The 17,703-nt window shown below is 45.8% G+C and overlaps 1 protein-coding gene across 1 annotated transcript; it reads right to left on the minus strand.

Moving 5' to 3' along the window:
- Positions 1-139: 139 nt before the first annotated feature.
- On the minus strand, positions 140-9,709 carry Cd207 (CD207 molecule). Its single transcript, XM_048416376.3, has 6 exons — positions 9,587-9,709; positions 9,378-9,494; positions 7,262-7,636; positions 5,160-5,311; positions 3,485-3,603; positions 140-2,693 (listed from the first exon to the last, which is right to left on the minus strand). The coding sequence occupies exons 1-6, from the start codon at positions 9,654-9,656 to the stop codon at positions 2,555-2,557; spliced, it is 972 nt and encodes a 323-aa protein (XP_048272333.3). The 5' UTR covers positions 9,657-9,709; the 3' UTR covers positions 140-2,554.
- Between the last annotated feature and the right edge of the window lie 7,994 nt (positions 9,710-17,703).

Genomic DNA, 17,703 nt, shown 5'->3' on the forward strand with positions numbered 1-17,703 from the left:
CTCCACATCCACCCCAGACTTGCCCCCACTAGAACCTATCCTGGACCCCGGGTCCTGAATCTGTGTTCTCCCAGGATCTTTCTGGGGCCTCCAGATGTTGTGGAGCTTGAGACTACTGGAGAAAGGCCACCAGACTCAATTCAGATTGTAATTAGCCAAATTTATTAAAATTGCTAGCAGGCCTGCAGTCTCTAACCCAAATCAGAGCCACGCCACCCAGAGGCAGATGAAGAAGGGCTTTTAAAGGCAAAAACCACAAGAGCTGTTCTGCTTGGCCAAGATTAAGTGATCAAGATGACCTTAAAAACAGCCCTTGAATGTCTGACTAAGCAGGTTACAGAAGCCAAAATTTAGCAGTTAGTCATATCATAACAAGCAGACAGTCACATCATGGACATACACTTCTGGGTGGAGGTCAAGGAGTCGAGGTTGCAGGAAACTTAACTTCCAGGAGTTTGTGTCAGTGACAAAATGGCTGTTAGGTACCCAGATGGATGCCAAGCACAAAAATGGAGTTTCTTTAGCTATCACATTGAAAACGGAATGGAAGGCAGTTGGTCCCATGGTGGGGGTACGCTAGCCAGAAGGGGAACCTTCAGAATGTGGGGACTACTGGTAAAAGCAAGGAACCTCAAGCTGAGGTCTTTGGGGCCTTGGGAGGATCTAAGATGTCTTGACACTATACACAAGCCTATATCCTGGTGTGGTGACGCTTTTTGTTCCAGCACTCAAAAGGTCAAGCAGGACCCCATAGAAAGCCCGTGTCAAAACAAAAAAAAAACAAACAAACAAAACAACAGAAAGCAACAACAAGCCTGCTCTCCTTCTCACTCCCCAGTACCATAATGACTGCCCATGTAAGAAGACCATGCCTCTCCTGGGAACTCTCCACGGAGGCCAGCTCACACCGCCTGCACTCTCTCTGCTGCCCCCTGCTGGTGATCCCTTGTTTTCAGGCCTTAGTCTCCAGGTTATAGTCCAGCTTGGATCTGGAAACCCAGCCTCTGTGAAGAATGAGTACCTAAACAAGGTTCCCCTGGGAACAGAGCTAACGAACAGAAGGCTGACTACCAAGGAACTCCAGGAAGGGACTATGTTCAAACAAAAGCCCCTATTCTTTCTGCCCTCTAACTGAATGTACCCCAAGTTGCATGTTCTTTAGGGTCACAGTGGCCCTGGGAATGGAAACAGGCACTCCAAGGAAGCTTTGAGCCAAGAGATGTTTAGAGTAGAAGAGAACTTTGTCTGCACAGGGCTTAGTAAGAGAGGGAACCCCATGTAGAGGAGAGGTGGGAGACCCAGGCTGCTGTGGTGGGGGAGTACTGGGCCTGTGATGGCCTGGGGGCAGGAGGAGGGGGAGCTGAACCAAGCAGCTCAAATGAAGGCAGAGGACCTGCCAGCCCCAGCCTGCACTGAGTTATCTCACTCTGAGAACTGGGGATTCCGACCTCAAAGAATGTGGATAAGGAGGTGATGGAACCTGGTGGGGACAGGGTGGCTAAGAACAGCTATTCCCATGGAAAACAGCCAGAGGCCCCGTCAGTGCTCCTAAACAGACAACTAGAGAGAGTCTCATAGAAATACGGGAAGAATTGCTTAGTATCCTGAAGCAAATTGTCCCCTCTCCCAAAACAGGATCTTGCATAGCAGGCTGGCCTCAAATGTAACTATGTAGTTGAGGATGACCTTGAACTTCTGATCCTCCTCCTTCCACCTCCTCGCTGCTGGGATCACAGGGGTGCATGACCACACCTGTTTGTGTGGTCCTGCTGGTCAGACTCAGAGTCACCAGTGCCAGAGGAGCACTCTATCCCCTGAGCCACACCTCCAGCATTCTGACATATGTTTTTATATTTTTCACCTCTTTTTATAATTTAAATTTACAGGACTAAAGAGATGGCTCATCAGTTAAGGGCACTTGCTACTCTATCAGAAGGCCAGAGTTTGGATGTCAGCACCCATATCAGGTTGTTCATAAACAGTTGTAACTCCAGCTACAGGGGATTCGACACCCTCTTCTGAACTCTGGGATCACCCACACATACGTGTGAAAAAAAAATGTCTTTAAATGTATTTGCAATGGATACATGAAAACATGAAATAGTTACACATTTTGATAGTACCAGGTGCTGTTCTAATGCATGTATAAATTATAAAGTATTGAAACTGAGCTAAACATGCCTGTCTCCTCCAGCACTGGTCACATGCGAATGTAGCTTTCATGTGGTCATCCAAGGCTTCTGAGAAGGGTCAGGCAAACACAGACAAAATGATCTGCAGGTGACAGGTACTCACCTGCCTCACCTGGGCAGTGGGGACTTCTACATCCTCTGCATGGTTTTGCCCATTAAACTCAACCCCCTTGCAGTCCCTCCAGGGCAGAGAATTTCAGCCAACCCAGATGGACCCCGGGATGTGTTTGGGACAATATTCAAGCAACAAACGCTAAGGCACAGAGCAGTCTTGGAGTGTCAGAGAGAGCGACATGGCTTCAATCTGGGTCACTGCTGCAACACAAATGCTGAGCGCGGGGCCAGGCCTGTCGTGGGATTGTCTAGATGTGGGGCCGCTTGCAGACGAAAGGGAGCTTACTATCACAGGACGCATCATTCCAGGCTTGCGGGAAGGGCACCCTGATATTGGCACAGTGTTCATTGTTCCCTGTATTGTTGGGTTCGCCCGGAATCCAGAACCTATCAAGGGAGAAAACAAAGACACTTTATGCCCCTGTCAGAATGCTTGCCTAGCCAGCAGGAAGCTCTGCCTCAGAGCCATGGCCTGGGATACCACCGCCTGTATCCCAGCACTCAGGAGGATGAGGCAGGAGGACCAGAAGTTCAAGGTCATCCTAGGCTCTATAGCAAGTCCTGAGCCAACCTGGGATACCTGAAATGCTGCCTTTAAAATTAGCTATTTTAGAGGCTAGAAAGATAGCTCTGTGGGTTAGGGCACCTGCAACCAAACCAGATGGCCTGAGTCTAATCCCCAGGACCCGTATGCCAGGAAAGAACAGACTCAGACAAGTCGTCCTCTGACCTCTACACACATGTGCCCCAGGTTCTCATATATGCATCATGTACACACACAAGAAAATAAATAAATAAATAAATAAATAAATAAATAATTTTGATGAGTTAATTCAATCCCAAAATTGAGTTTCAATGCAGTGTTGATCAGTTTTCGTCCCTGGTGAGAACCTAAGAAGATGAGTAGACCTTGAACTCTAAGCCTCTTGCTGTGCCCCCACCCCGCTCCTCTCAGGGCCCTCACACCCCCTTACTGCACAGGCCTGTAAGGTCAGACCCTCACCCCAGCAGGGCAGAAGGTCTTGCTGCCCAGCCGCATGGGACACGCGGCCCCAGGTACCACCCAATGAGCAGCAGCAGCATTTAGCTGGATGTCCCCTCCAGGGCTGCCACTGTGTTCACAGGAACTCACCCCACAGTAAGCCAGGCTGGGAAGGAGGCTACAGCTGACCACTCACCTTTTGCTTTGCTCCATGCTGAATGGGGTCTCATCCACCCAGAACCAATCCCCATTAGTCCCTGCCTTGGTGAGACCAATCCAGAATGGAAGGCCATCTGCCGTCTTGTAGAGAAACTCCTGTGGGGAGCACAGAGGAAGTGAGCGAAGGCCCAGCCACTGCCACACCTTTTGGTACCTACCTGTTGGCTACTCCTTACCTGTGCACAGCGGCGGCCCCTGAACTTAACGATGATGCCCCATGAGACTTGTAGACTCACAGGTACAGCATCCTCCCTCAGTGCCTCCATGCCCAGGCCTGGAGCTCAGAGCCCACTTCCACATCCTAACTGCCTGTTGCTTATCAGCTAACAAACTTGGAGCTTGTGCTTTTAAGTGAGGTGCTGGAGAACAGGGGGACGCAACCTGCCGGGCGTGGCAGCGGAGGCCTGTGATCCCAGCACTTTGGCGTCTGCAGAAGATTGAGAATTCAAGGCCATCCTGAGTTACATACTGAGATCCTGTCTTAAAAACAAATGAATAACAGAACGGAAGGAAAGAAGGATTGGAAAGATGGAAAATCAGCTAAACTACAGACAAGGGACATCAAGGGAAAGGCCTGAGTGGAAATACCTAAATTACAGGAGACCAAAATTGTGCCGGCCCCTGGAAGGTGTGTTGTGCCTCCTTCCCTCCTTTACCCTCCAGGGCAAGCACGATTTCATCAATTCACTAAGGTAATGCCTAGGGAAGAAAGCCATCTCCCCAAGGCTCCAGGACAAGGTTGGTGGCAGATAGTGACATCAGCTAGTACAGATCTGGGCCCTCATCTGCTTCACTTCTCCACCTCCCAGATCAATGAGCCCAGTCTACACTCTGCCACCAGGAAGGAGGCTTCCTGGGTGCCGGGGTATCATTAATGCTGTTCACAAATATTTCTATGTTCTAGCATGTGGAAAGAGTGCCCCCTTGCTGTCCTCCTTGAAGCTAGCAGGATTGTGTGATTGGCTCTTGCTGGGGACATGTAAGTAGAAATGACATGTTAATTGAGGGCAGGAGCTTTAACAGCCAATGAAGCTGGCAGTGTCTCCTTGCTGCTTCAGAAACTGTGGGTGTATGTTGAAATAAAGCCTCTTGGTTTAGGACTTTGTTACCCACAATGAACAGAACCTCTTCTGTCCCCTGCGAGATGTGTAATATTCAAGAGAAATAAACCTTTGGATCAGGATCTTTGGAAGCTAGATGACCCAGTGGGTAGGAGAACTTGCTACACAAGCATGAGTTTCTGAGTTCAAATCCCCGGCATCCATACAACTCCAGCCCTGTGGAAGGTAGAGGCAGAGGATTGTTGGGACTTACTTGGCTAGCTACCAGTCAGTGTTCAGGGAATGAGACAGTGATAGAACAGTACATTTGATGTCCTCCACACATGCACGGATGCATGCTCTTGCACATACACACATTCATATACCCCCCAACACACACACACACACACACACACACACACACACACACACACACGCAGAGAGAGAGAGAGAGAGAGAGAGAGAGAGAGAGAGAGAGATGTACACATGCACAGAAAAAAAATAAGCCTTCATTGTTAGTTCATGGATAGTAGAGGAATTCTGTTACTGCAGCAAACTCCTGCCCAGCCTTTCTGGCATGCTGTTCACAGAGTCAGTGATGACTGTACTCACTTGCTCTGATTCTGAGGTCACTGAGGTCAGATGAGCATCTTTAGAAATGCAGAACTGCTCCGCGCTGTACCAGGTCTTTACGGTGTGTGAAAAGTAATAGAAGTTCCCCCTGAAGTACTTCCAGCCTCGGGACACCATCTCCAGAATGTCACCTGGAAACAGGGCCTGAGGTAACTGCCATGCTCCTGGTTCCACTGCATCCTGACTGGGGATGTTTGTTCAGTGAGATCCTGGGGACAGCAGTGAATGGATCCAGATCTAAGAGTCCTTGGGTTCCTGGAGTTGGGGTTTGGGGACACCTAAAGGATTCTATTGGAACCCTAAAGGTCTGAGATTTGTGGACAGACCACCTGAAGCCAGAAAAGGTACAGTGGCAGGGAGGGGAGAATATTAGAGGAACACAGAGGTCCTAGGACCTGGCTCACAGTAATGAACTTCATGGTAAAGGTCAAGATACAGGCCATGTGTAACATATTCTATTAATAAAATATCACTATGTGAGCTCAACGAGAAGCTGGTCCTGGACAGGGTATGCTCACTCCTCCCGATTTCAAATCCAAATATGATTGTCTCAAAGTGCCATCTAAGGAGAGAAAGTTCAACTTGGAACTCCAGCTGACTGCTTCGACTTCCCCAGCATGTTTCTGCTGGACGCTGTAGCTCTGGATTGGATGGTGTCACCTTCCAGCTGCAATTTGTTCCTTTTCTTGAAAGCCTTATCCTCGGGGACCCTCTGCTCCTTGGGGACCCTCTGCTCCCAGGGACCCTCTACTTCTCGGGGACCCTCTACTTCTCGGGGACCCTCTGCACCTTGGGGACCATCTGCTCCCAGGGACCCTCTACTTCTCGGGGACCCTCTGCTCCTTGGGGACCATCTGCTCCCAGGGGCCCTCTACTTCTCGGGGACCCTCTGCTCCCAGGGACCCTCTGCTCCTTGGAGACCCTCTGCTCCCAGGGACCCTCTGCTCCTCGGGGACCCTCTGCTCCTCGGGGACCCTCTGCTCCTCGGGGACCCTCTGCTCCTCGGGGACCCTCTGCTCCTTGGAGACCCTCTGCTCCCAGGGACCCTCTGCTCCTCGGGGACCCTCTGCTCCTGAGGGACCCTCTAACAGAAACTCCAGCAGACGGCTTCAGCAAAGCTTCCCCAGGTGATTTCTGCTGAATGTTTTGAGTGTCCAATTTTATGTTTTGCTATCACTTATATATCAGTCTATCTGCCTATCAATTATCTATCCATATATCATTTGTCATTCATTCTTTTATTTTTAGTTCATTATATACTTTTAAACTCACTCACTCGGGGCTGGAGAGATGGCTCAGAGGTTAAGAGCATTGCCTGCTTTTCCAAAGGTCCTGAGTTCAATTCCCAGCAACCACATGGTGGCTCACAACCATCTATAATGAGGTCTGGTGCCCTCTTCTGGCCTTCAGGCATACACACAGACAGAATATTGTATACATAATAGATAAATAAATAAATAAATATTTTTTAAAAATAAACTCACTCACTCAAAACCCAAAATACATATATTTTCCAGACCATACAGAACGCCAGGATACCCCCAAATGCTTCTATACTCTGCACCTTAGTGTAGAGACCCAAGTTAGGCCTGGTGTTTTCTCTCCTCACTGCCCCAAGTCCTCTCAGACCAATAGACTTTATGTGGTGGCTGGAAATAAAATGCCCCCAAAGGGAGTGGCACTATTAACAGGAAGTGTGTCACTGTGAGGACAGGCTTGAGAAGCTTCTCCTCAAGCTTCTCTGAGTGTGACAGTCAAGTGACTTCCTGCTGCCCGCCTATCAAGATGTTGGTCTCTAAGTTGCTCCAGCATGTCTACCTACATGCTGCCATGGTCCCCATCATGATGATAATGGACTGGACCTCTGAAATTGTGAGACACCCTCAGTTAAATGTTTTTTTTATAGGAGTTGCCATGGACAGCCTTAGTAAGCCCTAACGAGGACATCTTCCTTGTTAACTTTCCAGTCCACCCACTTCCCTTTCTCCTGCCCACCCACAAGCCAGCCTGCTGCCTGTTTGAGACAGGTAGGGTTTTGTGGCCACTGTTCTGCCTGCAGGATGATCTTCTCGTTTACTTACTCTGTTTTTGGAGCAACTTATTGACATTCTCCAGGCTGTTTTGCAGTCCTCGGACCTTTGCATTCAAGGCACTGGCTTTATCCAGATCTCTTTGCAGCTCTGGGATTTTGGCATTGAGGTTGCCAACCTCCTCCCAGCTTCCTGTTAACATAGTGATCTGGGCTCCGAATACCTCCATGTTGTTCCTCAAAGTCAGGATCTGAGAACGCACCCGGGTGAGGCTGGTGTTCAGCATCTGCATCTGAACTTCAGCCTCCTCCACACGGCCTCTGTCCTTCTCGAGATCAGAACGCAGGGTGCTGACGTTGTCCACACGACCTCTCAACATCTGGGCATCACTCTTCACTTCCAAGATTTTGCCCATCATCCTGGGGTCTGGATTTGAGAAAGTCAGGAGGTCAGCTGAGGGGTTTTAGCCACAGAGGTAGGGTGCTGTCCCAAGGAAGGGAAAACTGCAGGACCAAGATCCCAAAGGACCAGGACGTCCAAGGAGCTGCCACCTACCCTCCACTCGTTCACTAGCATACACATGTGTACACCATGTGCCACTGTGTGTCAGGAACGCTGGTTGGCACAGGCAGGGAAGAGACCAAGGTGCCTCGTGAACAAGCAGAGGGAGAGCCCAGCCCTGAAATGTCTTAGTGTGGTCAGAGTGAACTCGGTAAAGGGACGCTCTTAGTCACCCCCTCATCACTCCATCACCGAGCCCCCTCTGAGCCTATGAGTTAGTCCCTAGCCATCTCCTGTTAAAGACACGACCACCAGCTAGGGCAGCACACTCCTCCCTTGTCTGTTCACAAGCTGCTCTATGGCCATGGGCAGGGGCATATTCATGCAGACTCCAGGACACATGGGAAGGGCATTAAAGCTATTTCTGCCCTTCCCTGGCCCCATCTTCCATACTCTACCAAGATCACAGGCATGTGAGCAAAAACTAACCAATAACTATCAAAACTCCCGTGGGACTGAAAACAGCTCCACAGGAAGCTGTTTCTTGCAGAAAACCCTGCTTTACTCCCCAGAACAATGTGGCAGCTCATAACCATCTATAACCTCCGTTCCAGGGGGACCCAATGCCCTCTTCTATCTTTGGACACCAGGGCTTGTGGTGTACAAGCAAGCAAGCAAAGTATTCTAGGCATGCAGTAAACATGCATGCAAGCAAAACACTTGCATACATAAAACAAAATAAAATAAAACGTGAGATTTTTCCAAAAAGAATCCTATAAAAAAAAAAGGCATTGCTAGAAGCCAGGAACAGCCAGGCATGGTATCACACAACTTTAATTCCAGCAGAGACAGGCAGATCTCAGTAGATCAGGCCTGATCTACTGAGTTCCAAGAAAGCCAGGGCTATGAGAGACAGATAGAGGGAGAGAGAGAGAGAGAGAGAGAGAGAGAGAGAGAGAGAGAGAGAGAGAGAAATGGGCGAGAAGAGAGAAGAGAAGAGAAGAGAAGAGAAGAGAAGAGAAGAGAAGAGAAGAGAAGAGAAGAGAAGAGAAGAGAAGAGAAGAGAAGAGGAGTCCAGGATATGGTCAAGGTCCATGTTAGGGACCTGGAAGGGTGTGGCCAAGAATCTGAGACCACACATATAGGCCATGAAAAGAGAAGATATTCCTTCCCTATACTTTCTAAAGATGTGTCAGAAGGGAGAAGGGTGTGATCACAGTAGAAACCAAGAAGCTTCTAGAAGAGGAATAAGAAGGCTCCAGGTATGGACATACAAGAGAGTGAGGAGATCATCTGGGAGATTTGCTGGCTTGGCCAAGTTCTCTCTCTGCTCAGGGGAGAATTGGTCCCTAGTAGGGTCAGGAGACATCACTCTCACTGTTAGAGTTGCCCACAAGGCTTTGAATCCAAGGGCATTGGAGTTGTGAGTGACAGGATGCTAAGGGAGTCAAAGGCAGACATAAAAAGATTGGTGACTCTTTCCTCAAGCCTGAAGAGTATGAGAAGACATTTCCTAATGCCAGTCAAAAATCCAAGAACTCGGGGATAGGAGGAGCAGCAGGTCAGCTTCCAGAAGCATCAGGAAACTTCCAGAAACATCATACACTGAAAACACCAAGGAAAATAGAAAAAAAACATTTGGGTCTCCAGGGACCAGGTGACTTACAGAAGACAGCTTGAAACACAATCGAGGCGACCAGCACCAGTGACAGACAGATGAAGGCCACGCGGAGGTTGAGAGTTTTCCTCAGGACTTGAGACAGATCCGACTTGGGAGAAGGCTCTGGAAGGAGACACAGAGGGTTGTAGAGGATCACTGAAGAGTGGTGACTGGTATAAGCACCAACTGGGCGTGCAGCAGTCGCTGGCACTTGCCTTGAGGCCAGAGGGAGATGTTCTGCTTGTCCACGGTGAAGTGTGCATCGGGGACCTCCTTCTCCTTCATCTCCACCTCGAGTGCAGGAGCTTCTGGCTGTTTGTCTCCCCAGGGGCATTTTATCCAGAAGGAAACAGGAAATGAGTCACAGAGCAGGTAACTATGTCATGCCCAAGTTCCCTGTTCTTGACTTAGACACTGCCTGGCTGAGGCCACAGCTTCATTCCCTCCTCAAATATCTGGGCTTTTGTGGGGCAGACACTTGACTTCTTCCCTAGAACACAGACTTTTTAATCATCTATTCTGACGGCTCTTATATTTCTCTTGTAAAAAAGTCTCTCATCTATCATTCATCCAACATCTATTCACCCACCCTACAAAGACACACTGAGAGACTTCTCAGAGCCCAACCCAGGACCCCAAAGATGAACTATTCAGTTTTCTAACTCAGGAAGCTTGCAACCTGACCAAAAAAATAACCTGAACTAGTAAATTAGAATCTGAGGTGGGAAACATGGCAGAAGATGGATATGCACTGTCAAAGAACATACAGGGAGCAGAGTGATGGGGGTGCTGATTGAGGGACGGGTACACTCAGTGTCTGGGGAACAAAGAACATTCAGGGAGCAGAGTGACTGGGGTGCTGATTGAGGGACGGGCACACTTAGTGTCTGAGAATCAAGACTAATAGGATGCTAGGGGAACTGTGGATAGCTCTGGTTCTATGTGCATGTGACGTATATGGCAGGGGTGGGCGTGGGTCTAAAGAGGCATCTAGTCAGATGATGAGGTCCTTTTGCATCATCTTAAGGAGTTTTACCTCCTTCCTGTGGGTTCAGAAAGAGGACTTCAGGCAGGAAAGCGGTTAGGAAAAGCACTCTGAGGGAGTAGGGAGATAAGTGCTTGCCACATCTAAGCATGAGTTCATATCTCCAGCACCCATGTAAAGTCCAGGTACACCAGTAGGCACCTATATCCCCAGGCTAAGGAGGCAGAGACAGGAGGATCCATGGAGATCCCTGGCTAATCAGTCTGGTAATGAGAACTCTAAGTTCACTAAGAGACCATGATTTAAAAATAAGGTGGAAATTGGTCGACAAAGCCACTGGACATTGACCTCTGGCCCCTAAAAGCATGCACACACATATGACATATGCATACATATGTAACCACATACACACACAAATATATATGTATATATTTATTTGTGTGTATATACAAAAAAAAAGATCCCTCTGACCATGGTTAAGAGCATAGACTTGGGTAAAGGAGTCTGGAAGCAGAGAGACTGATTAGGAGACCACTGCAATAAAACATTCTCATATACAATTATGAAATTTTATAAAATGCAACATAGAGATTAACATTGTTAGGTGTGAGGCTTTGGCTCTCCTCCGTGCTGCTTGAAGCTTGGGTATCTCACATAAAGTAGGATGGCTCTGCAGCAGTTGTCTCAAACTGCTCTTTTCTCTCTCCTCTCTGCTCTATTCTGCTCCTTTCTACTCCCCTGGAATCATGAACAGAGTTCCCTACAGAGGAGAAACTTAGGGTACAGAGGAGCCAATTTAGGTTCAGTGAGAGTAACTTTTCTCCTGAGAAGCTCCTCATGCTTTGAAGAAGCCTGCTAAATCTAAAACCATGCTACATAGTGGACTCTAGACAAATATTTCTCAGAAAGTAGGAAAGAGAGAAGGTGAAGAGGAAAGAAAAAAAGAACAAGAAGAAAATTAAGGAGTTGGCACAGATAATTGGATGGGTGGATGGATGGATGATTGGATGGGTGGATGGATGGATGGATGGATGGATGGATGGATAAATTGATGATGGATGGATGATGGATGGATAGATGGATGACAGATGGATGAGTGGATGGATGGGTGAAAGATAAGCAGCAGAATGAATGAGTAGGAGAGAAGCAGATGGTTTTATGAATGGAAAAATGTAAATAGATCAATGGTTGGACAGATGATCAGCAAATGGATGGACAATGTATGAAAAGATGAATGGAAATCAACGGATCGATGAATTGTAAAACAATGAATGAGTAGGTGGATAGACGATCAGAGAGTGGATGGATATGGATGGAGCAGCAATAGAGAATAGGTGGATGAATGAATAGATGATAAATGAATGGGTGATCTGATAATTGTTCAGAACTCTCCACAGTCAATAGCCAGGAATCTGTTTTCTAGAAGTTTCCACTTCTCACCACTGAATCCAGTTCTCTTTTGTAAGGGAAAGACTTAAAGAGATCTGGCTAATACCTTACTGAGAATCTAATAAAAGCTCTGGCCACAGGGCTGGAATGCTGCCCTAGCCTCCCTGAGTATTGAGGCTCAGTAACAGTGTAATATCAAAATCTAGGGTGGCAGGCTAATCAGCAGGCCAAGGAAATCGCTGTCTACTGTTACAGGGGGATTCCCTAATTGGAAGCAGCCAGCCTTCTTGCTCAGCATCCCTTGGTACCCAAAGCTCTTGCTACCTTTGTTGGCTGTCCCACTCAGTCCCACAGTCATTCAGTACCAAAGAAACACACAGAGGCTTATATTAATTATAAAATGTTTGGCCTATTAACTCAGGCTTATTATTAACTACTTCTTACAAATTGAATTAACCCACAATTCTTGTCTATGTTTAGCCACATGGCTTGGTACCTTTTCTCAGTAAGGCATTTTCATCTTGCATCCTCTGCATTTGACTTGTGACTGTGTACCTTTCCTTTTTCCAGAATTTTCTTAGTTTTGTTGTCTCACCTATACTTCCTGCCTGGCTACTGGCCAATCAGCATTTTATTAAACCAATAAGAGTGATGAATCTTTACAGCGTACAAGAGTATCCCATGACAATTTTCCTTTTTATCTTTTCAAAACAAGACCTTGAATTTAATCTTATTTGTTTAGCTTTTTTCCTGACCATTATGCATAACAACTTGTAACCAAACAAGTCTTGTAAACAAAGACAAACATCCATAATCCATTTTTGGGAATGTGGGTGTAGTTTTCTAGCCTTCTTCCTACTGATTGGGGACACTGATAATCTTACGGGGACCCAAAGAAAATTTAGTATTATTGTCAAGTTCTTACTGGAGTTTTCGGTGAAGCTGGATCATCTCAATCAGCAGTCTTGAATCTGTTCTGGATGCAGAACTCAGAGAAAAATGCAACAGAGATACTCTAAAACATTGGATCATCTGGCCACTCCTATCGAAGATTTCTCATGGGATCTTCCTTGATCAAATCTGATTTTTCTTCACCCAGAATGAATCCATAGCTTCTCATTTCCTATGGAAACAAAAGCAAAACCTCTTCTCCAAAGTAACATATCTTTTGACTTAAATTTTGAAGTCAAGGCATTTTCAAAATATAGAGGTTGGATTAATCCAGCATCAATTATATTCAAATGTCTTTTAACAGCTGTTGCTCCTTCCTTAACAGCCAAACAATTCAAAGACAACACAATAACATACAGTATCCAGATTCTCTGTATATTTTCCATCTTTACGTGGCTTTTTTTCTTATTCTATTTCTTTTATTTTTATTTTTTAATGTTTGACTTTTTGAGGCAGGGTTTTCTGTGTATCTTTGGCTGTCCTGGAACTAACTCTGTAGGCCAGGCTGTCCTTGAACTCACAGAGTTCCTCCTGCCTCTGCCTCCCGAGTGCTGGGATTAAAGGCATGAGCCACTACACCTGGCTACTCTATTTCTAATTTTTAAATGACTTTCTCCATCCTTTTTCTTTTATCGACCAAGCCTGTGTATATTTTTAAACACACTATAAACTGTTTAGAGGCTTCTCTTTTCCATCTGAATCTGTCTTTCTGAAAAGAAAAAAGGGGTCTATAGATATGATAGGATAAGAGGTTAGATTATTGAATCTACTCTGAAAAGAAAAAAGGGAGGATATAGATATAAGATAAAGAAGTAGATTATTGAATCTACTTTTAGAAAGCAACTACTAGTTTTAAATGTTTTACATTTGATTGGTCTTTGATATATTGTATACAAATTTTGTATATTGATACAAATTTGAGACTAATTTTGTTAGAATATACTGTACATACATTTCTATTATACAACATAATGCAAATTTCTAGACTTTGAAAGTTATTATTACCACCTGTTTAGGATAATAAAGAAATGCAGGTTAGTAATTAGTCACCTTTTATAATCAAACTTGTAGCATATTAGGTATGTTTTCAAGGTCAAACAAAGATACATTATAGATAGACAGGTCCTCTTCAAAAATCTCAGAGATCTACAGAATATGACATTTAAGATGTTTTAATAACATAGGCTCTTCTAAGACAATGAGGCACGTCTGCTCCTGTCATCACCATTCTACTTCAGACAAAATAATGGGCATCAAAGAAACTACACATGGAATTTACTTTCTCTGTGGCAAACATAAGCCACTGGGCAAGAGCTGGCTGGCTGAGCTCATCCTAGAGCTGAGTCTCTGGGTGGGAAACCCAGATATGGTGCAGGAGAATTATCTGTATTCTGTCAATCATATTTTAATAAAACGCTGATTGGTCAGGCAGGCAGTATAGGCAGGAAAGCCAGACAGGAAGTAGAGGTGGAGCAAAGAGACTGGGAGTATTCTAGAAAGCAGGAAGCTGCCTCCGCAGTTCTGCCCAGACCACCAGAGAGGAAAGATGTAAACTGCCCTGCTGGAAAAGGTACTGAGCTATGTGGCTAACATAGATAAGGATAATGGGGTTACATAAGTCATAAGAACTAATAAGTAGCCTGACCTAAAGGGCCAATCAGCTTTATAACTTATAGAGATCTCTGTGTGATTGATTCTCTGGGACTTGCTGGTTGTGGGGTACTGGGCGGAACAGAAACCCCAACAAGCCAGCCCTCATGTTACATATGGCACCCAACGTGGATAACTGAATCCACAGAAAGCTTGAGAAAGCTTAGAAAAGAATAAAGCATGTTTTCTTGGTAGCAGCAGTTTCTCGGGTCTGCTCTGCTTGCTAGAGGCAAGCAAATGCTCTCATCTAAGAGAGGCTTCCTGACTCAGCTTTAGCTGCAAAACCCTGCAGCTCTTTTAAGAGGTCCTGCCACAAAACACTTAAACGGTGTCAATGAAAAGCTGAATGCATGCTTTTCGGTTTTCAGCTGTAGCAGGAAAAAAAGCCACATTGTCTTAAAATGCTGACTTTCTGGGCTATCCTGCCAGGCCAAACATTGACTCTTTCAGGCAGGCAGTCCAACTGAGTGTGGTCTGTGAGCAGAATGCTTGAAACACTGTAGAGTTGTGGTGATAAACATGGCTACAGCCGGTACCTCTGCCATGAGGCTGGAAAGCTAAGGAATGGGCTGGATTCAGCCATCAAAGCCACGGCTTTCATCCTCCCCTTAAAGACTTCTGTAGTCAGAAAAAGAGAGATATATAGTAAAAGAAAGATTCAAAGTTGAAGAAGACCTCTTAATGGTTTACAGTGTGTTTAAAATACATGCAAGGTAAAAGTAAAAGTTCTTAAAGTAAAAAAAAAGAAAGAGAGTAATTGGGTGTGGTAGTACACACCTTTAATCCCTATGCCCCGGAGGCAGAGGTGGGTTGACCTCTGTGACTTCAAGGTGTGGTAGCACACACCTTTAATCCCAAGGCCTGGGAGGCAGAGACAGACAGATTTCTGTGAGTTCAAGGTGTTGTAGCACACACCTTTAATCCCAGCACTGGGTAGGCAGAGACAGAGGGATGTCTGTGAGTTCAAGGACAGCCTGGTCTACATAGTTATTCCAGGACAAAAATATGCAGAGAACCTGTCTCTAAAAGTAAAAGTAAAAATATAAGAAATAGAGGTTAAAGTAAAGCCACATAAAGATGGAAAATACACAGAGAATCTTGATACTGTATGCTATTATGCTCTCTTTGAATTGTTTGAATGCTGAGAAAGGAGCAACAGCTGCTAAAAGATATTTGCTTATAAATGCTGCTGAATTAATCCAAGATAGATATTTTGAAAATACCCTGACTTCAAAACTGAAGTCAAAAGGTATGTTACTTTGGAGAAGAGATTTTGCTTTTGTTTCCACAGAAAATGAGAGGCTGTGGATTCATCCTGAGTTAAGAAAAATCAGGTTCGATAAAGGAAGACCTCCTGAGAAATTTCCGATAGGAACAGATGACCCAGATGACAGAGTTCTACATCCAGAATAGATTCAAGACTGCTGCCTGAGATGATCAAGACTCCCAGGATACTCCAGTCAGGACTTGATTATAACTCTAAATTTTCTTTAGGTCCCCATAAGAATATCAGCGCCCCCAACCAGCTGGAAGTAGCCTGAAATACTACGCCCACATCCCCAACAAATGAACTATGGGTATTTTCCTTTGTTTAAAAAAAAAAAGAAGGAAATGGTGCGGGAGAATTATCTGTATTTTGTCAATCATATTTTAATAAAACGCTGATTGGTCAGGCAGGCAGTATAGGCAGGAAAGCCAGACAGGAAGTAGAGGTGGAGCAAAGAGACTGGGAGTATTCTAGAAAGCAGGAAGCTGCCTCCGCAGTTCTGCCCAGACCACCGGAGAGGAAAGATGTAAGCTGCCCCACTGGAAAAGGTACTGAGCCATGTGGCTAACATAGATAAGGATAATGGGGTTACATAAGTCATAAGAACTAATAAGTAGCCTGACCTAATGGGCCAATCAGCTTTATAGCTTATAGAGATCTCTGTGTGATTGATTCTCTGGGACTTGCCAGCTGTGGGGTACCGGGCGGAACAGAAACCCCAACAAGCCGGCCCTCATGTTACACAGATAGGATGCTAAGATTGACCTTCCAGCTCTAGAAAGGAAGCTAGGAAGCAAAGATGGAGCTCTTCCAGGCCTGTCTCCAGTCATCCTGCATCCACTGGCTGTAGCCGCCAGCATTCCATCTGCTCAGCCTTTAGTGGGAGCATCACCCTAAGTCAACTGAATTGAAGCCAGACTGCCCTGAACTTTCAAGAATGGACCTGTCTCTTCCTGCTGCTTACCTTGGTTCCAGTCAAGTGTATGAGGATGAGAATGTCCTTTCTGATCCTCCTTGCCTGGTACCTGTGATGGTTAATTTTAATTGCCAATTGGGTTGAATTAATAACCGCCTAAGGCAGTAGTGAGGCACTCTTTTGGGTGGGTCTGTGAGGGAGCTTCCAGAAAGGACTCACTGAGGAGGAAAGACCCTCTCTGAATGTGGGTGATACCATCCCACTGATGCAGAAACAGACTTGGAGTAGAAGGGGGAAAAGAGAAAGTCAACAGAACTGGCTTTCCCTTTTCTCTGCTTCCTGATCCAAGAGGTGAGCAAGCAGTCCTCTGCTTCCAGACAGGAACCAGCATCTCCTGATACATCTGGGTAGACTGTACCACTGGGTTGAGAGCCATGATAAGCTCCCTTGAGTTGCTTCTTGTCAGCAGTGAGAAAAGAAACTACAACCCAGTGCCCTATATAAGTCAAACCACTCTTATCCTCTGCTCCCAGCCCCGCATTAACAACCCGGACCCTGGGACAGGAAGTGGAAGATAGCACCAGACCCTGACAGAAAGGCCCAGGTATCCCAGGGCATTTGAGGAAAAAAAAAAGCTGCCACACAACATGTGGGACATCTGGTCCTTTTCTCCTCTAGCAAGACATTGATTTTTCAACAGAGAAATGGATGAGGAAGGTGTGTGTATACACAATACAATTCTTTTCAGCCATGAAGAAGCATAAAATTAAGGCTAGAGAGATGGTTCAGTAGTTGAGGACCAGAGTTCAGTTCCTGGCACTCTTATTAGGTGGCTCCAACCACCTGTAAGTCAGGATCCAAGGGATCCAATACCTTCTTCTGACCCCAGAGGACACCTGTGCACACACAGAGAGACAAACACAGAGTGACATATGAATAAAAACTAAATATTTAAAAAAATAAATTATTTTATTGCAGGAAAACGGATACAACTAGAGAAAGCAACATATTAAATGAATTAGGTTAGTTGCAGAAAAACAAATGTATGTCTTCCTCCATGTATGGATCCTAGGTTTTATATAGTTATATAAAATCACATAGTGCCGGGCGGTGGTGGTGCACCTTTAATCCCAGCACTCGGGAGGCAGAGGCATGTGGATCTCTGGGAACCTTG

This window comes from Myodes glareolus, chromosome 6 (assembly GCF_982192425.1).
Source record: "Myodes glareolus chromosome 6, mMyoGla1.1, whole genome shotgun sequence".
NCBI classification, from domain to species: Eukaryota; Metazoa; Chordata; class Mammalia; order Rodentia; family Cricetidae; genus Myodes; species Myodes glareolus.